At 36.3% G+C, this 2,305-nt stretch overlaps 1 protein-coding gene across 1 annotated transcript; it reads right to left on the reverse strand.

Annotated features, from left to right (window-relative positions):
* Nucleotides 1-420: 420 nt before the first annotated feature.
* On the reverse strand, nt 421-2,305 carry LOC101651554 (putative P2Y purinoceptor 10). Its single transcript, XM_013008587.2, has one exon. It carries the CDS (start codon nt 2,283-2,285, stop codon nt 1,242-1,244), a length of 1,044 nt encoding a protein of 347 aa, XP_012864041.1. The 5' UTR covers nt 2,286-2,305; the 3' UTR covers nt 421-1,241.

The following is a 2,305-nucleotide window of genomic DNA, read 5'->3' on the forward strand; positions in this document are numbered from 1 at the left end:
TTTAAAAATACTTAAAATGATCAAATAAATTCAATTTACTGAAAATATTCTTTATAAAATTAATCAATATATATGAAATATTTTATTCAAGTTTTCCAATAGGAGTGAATTATATTGCAAAAGTGTTTAACCATAATCAAATGTGGTGAAGAAAGCTGATGGTGCCCAACTATCACTTTAAAATATCACTTTTTCATTTTGAAGATAAAATAACATTAAATTCCCGATATTTGCCTTATATATAACTTTACTTGTATAAAATGAGGTCCAAATATAGTTTGGCAACCGAAAAACTATTTGTATGGGTGTGAATCATTATTATTTGTTTGTATAAACAGCAATCAAATTAGGGAGACCATAACATAGTAGATTTTTTCTAACACAGTAGATTTTAATAAACAATTACAACACAGTATTTTCTGAATCAGTGCCAATATATGAAAACCATTATCCCATAACATGCACTCATAAAATCCAAGCAAAGAATCTTCACTGCAATCCTGTGACTCTTAAGGTTGTGAATTGGGTTCAAATATTATGTTCTGTCTTTGAGATGTGTGTTTATGTGTTTGCGTATGTGCGCGCATGTGTGTGTAGTGCATAAACATCATGATACATTGGAGATATTTTGGGTGAATAGAAATTGCCTGTATTCCCATGGGTGTAAAAGTAGAACCATATACATATTCTAATTTATAAGGGTATTAGTTCCATTAGCTCACACTAGTATCTGTAAAGGGGTTACTCTTGAATAGACTTTGCACAATTGGTGTAGATTTTCTAAATAAAGCCAGAATCATATTATCCCCTATATGCTTTGAAATGCTTTAACAATACACCTATATTCAATTGTTACCAACTTCCATTTCGCTGTGCTCAGGAGACTATGAAAAGGGTAGATTGATTACTGAGGGACTGGTTGACAATTCATTCTATTGCCAGTCACCTTCTATAAAGGAAGACATTTGTTCACATACTCCATAGAGCTTTATGTTTCCATTTGGGGAGAAAATACAGGCATGACTATTTCTTCCAAAAAGATAATTTTGAGGTTGGAAGGAAGGGATCAGTGTTTAAGGCACATATCGATGCTGTTTAAAAAAATACTTTCAGTGTATATTATAGTGAGCCTTATAGAATATATGGTTTATTATAGCTAATTAATCGATTACATTGTCTTGGAATCATCCAAACATTCTGAGCCTTATAGAATACACGGTTTATTATAGCTAATTAATTGATTACATTGCCTTGGAATCATCCAAACATTCAAGAGAGATAGTTTGAAGGTCTTCCTTCCTCTGACGAATTGCCAAATTACTGTCCTTACATCTCACACATGACTGAAGAACCAAGCCACCATGTTCTGAAAATTGATCACGAAATTCTGAAGTCATAAAATAATATACAATTGGATCAAGACAACAGTTGAGATTTGCAAGGCAGAGAGAAATTATGTGGAAACATAGAGTGCTCTTAATAAATGAACAATTGGAAAATACATTCTGTTTCACCATCATAAAGAAGGGGAAATTGATATGATAAGGGGTGAAACATACAATGAACACGACTGCACACATCAGGACCATCCACAAAGCCCTTTTTCTCTCTTTAGTATTCTCTGAGGGGACTTGGAATTCCTGTAAAGATTTTCTTGTTTTCCATGTGCAATAGGTGATAATTACAACAGGCAACACAAACCCTCCCATTTCAGCTACAGTTATCAAGCCTATGGAGAAAGCCATGCTAATGGGTTGAAGCCCTAAATCAGCAAAACAGGACTCAGTGTTGTTGGCTAAGTCTTGATTTCTCAGGATGGGAAGTGGCAAACAGGCGGTCCCCACAATGACCCAGATGACAACACTGATGCCCGCCTCATACCTACGCTTCCAGTTTCTGGCTTTGAAGGGCTTGAGGAGAAAGAAACATCTCTGAAGGCTGATGCACGTCAGGAAACAGATGCTGGCATACATGTTGAGATACTTCAGGTAGAAGCACAGCAGGCAAAGGACTCTCTGGAAAGGCCAGTGGTGGCTGATGTAATAATAAATCCGGAGGGGTAAGGAGAGCACATGAGCAAGGTCAGCCACGGAGAGATTGATCATGAAGATGATGGCTTTATTTTTCTTGTTGATGAAGCGGCACAGAACCCACAAGGCTACACTGTTAGCCAGGAGACCAGGGATGAATATGAGAATATAGGTGGTTGCATAGAGTGAGTACTGAAATGGCATCTGAAGATCCGTGCACTTGGTTCTTGAATTGCTTGTGCTGTTACTTCCCATTCTGATGATTTATGTTCCTT

The sequence above is a fragment of the Echinops telfairi genome, unplaced genomic scaffold, assembly GCF_000313985.2.
Source record: "Echinops telfairi isolate 266 unplaced genomic scaffold, ASM31398v2 ScPeMD7_7418;HRSCAF=8456, whole genome shotgun sequence".
NCBI classification, from domain to species: Eukaryota; Metazoa; Chordata; class Mammalia; order Afrosoricida; family Tenrecidae; genus Echinops; species Echinops telfairi.

Bases quoted from the DNA above. Each gene is read 5' to 3' on its own strand.
- LOC101651554 (XM_013008587.2), bottom strand. From the start codon at position 2,285: ATGGGAAGTAACAGCACAAGCAATTCAAGAACCAAGTGCACGGATCTT.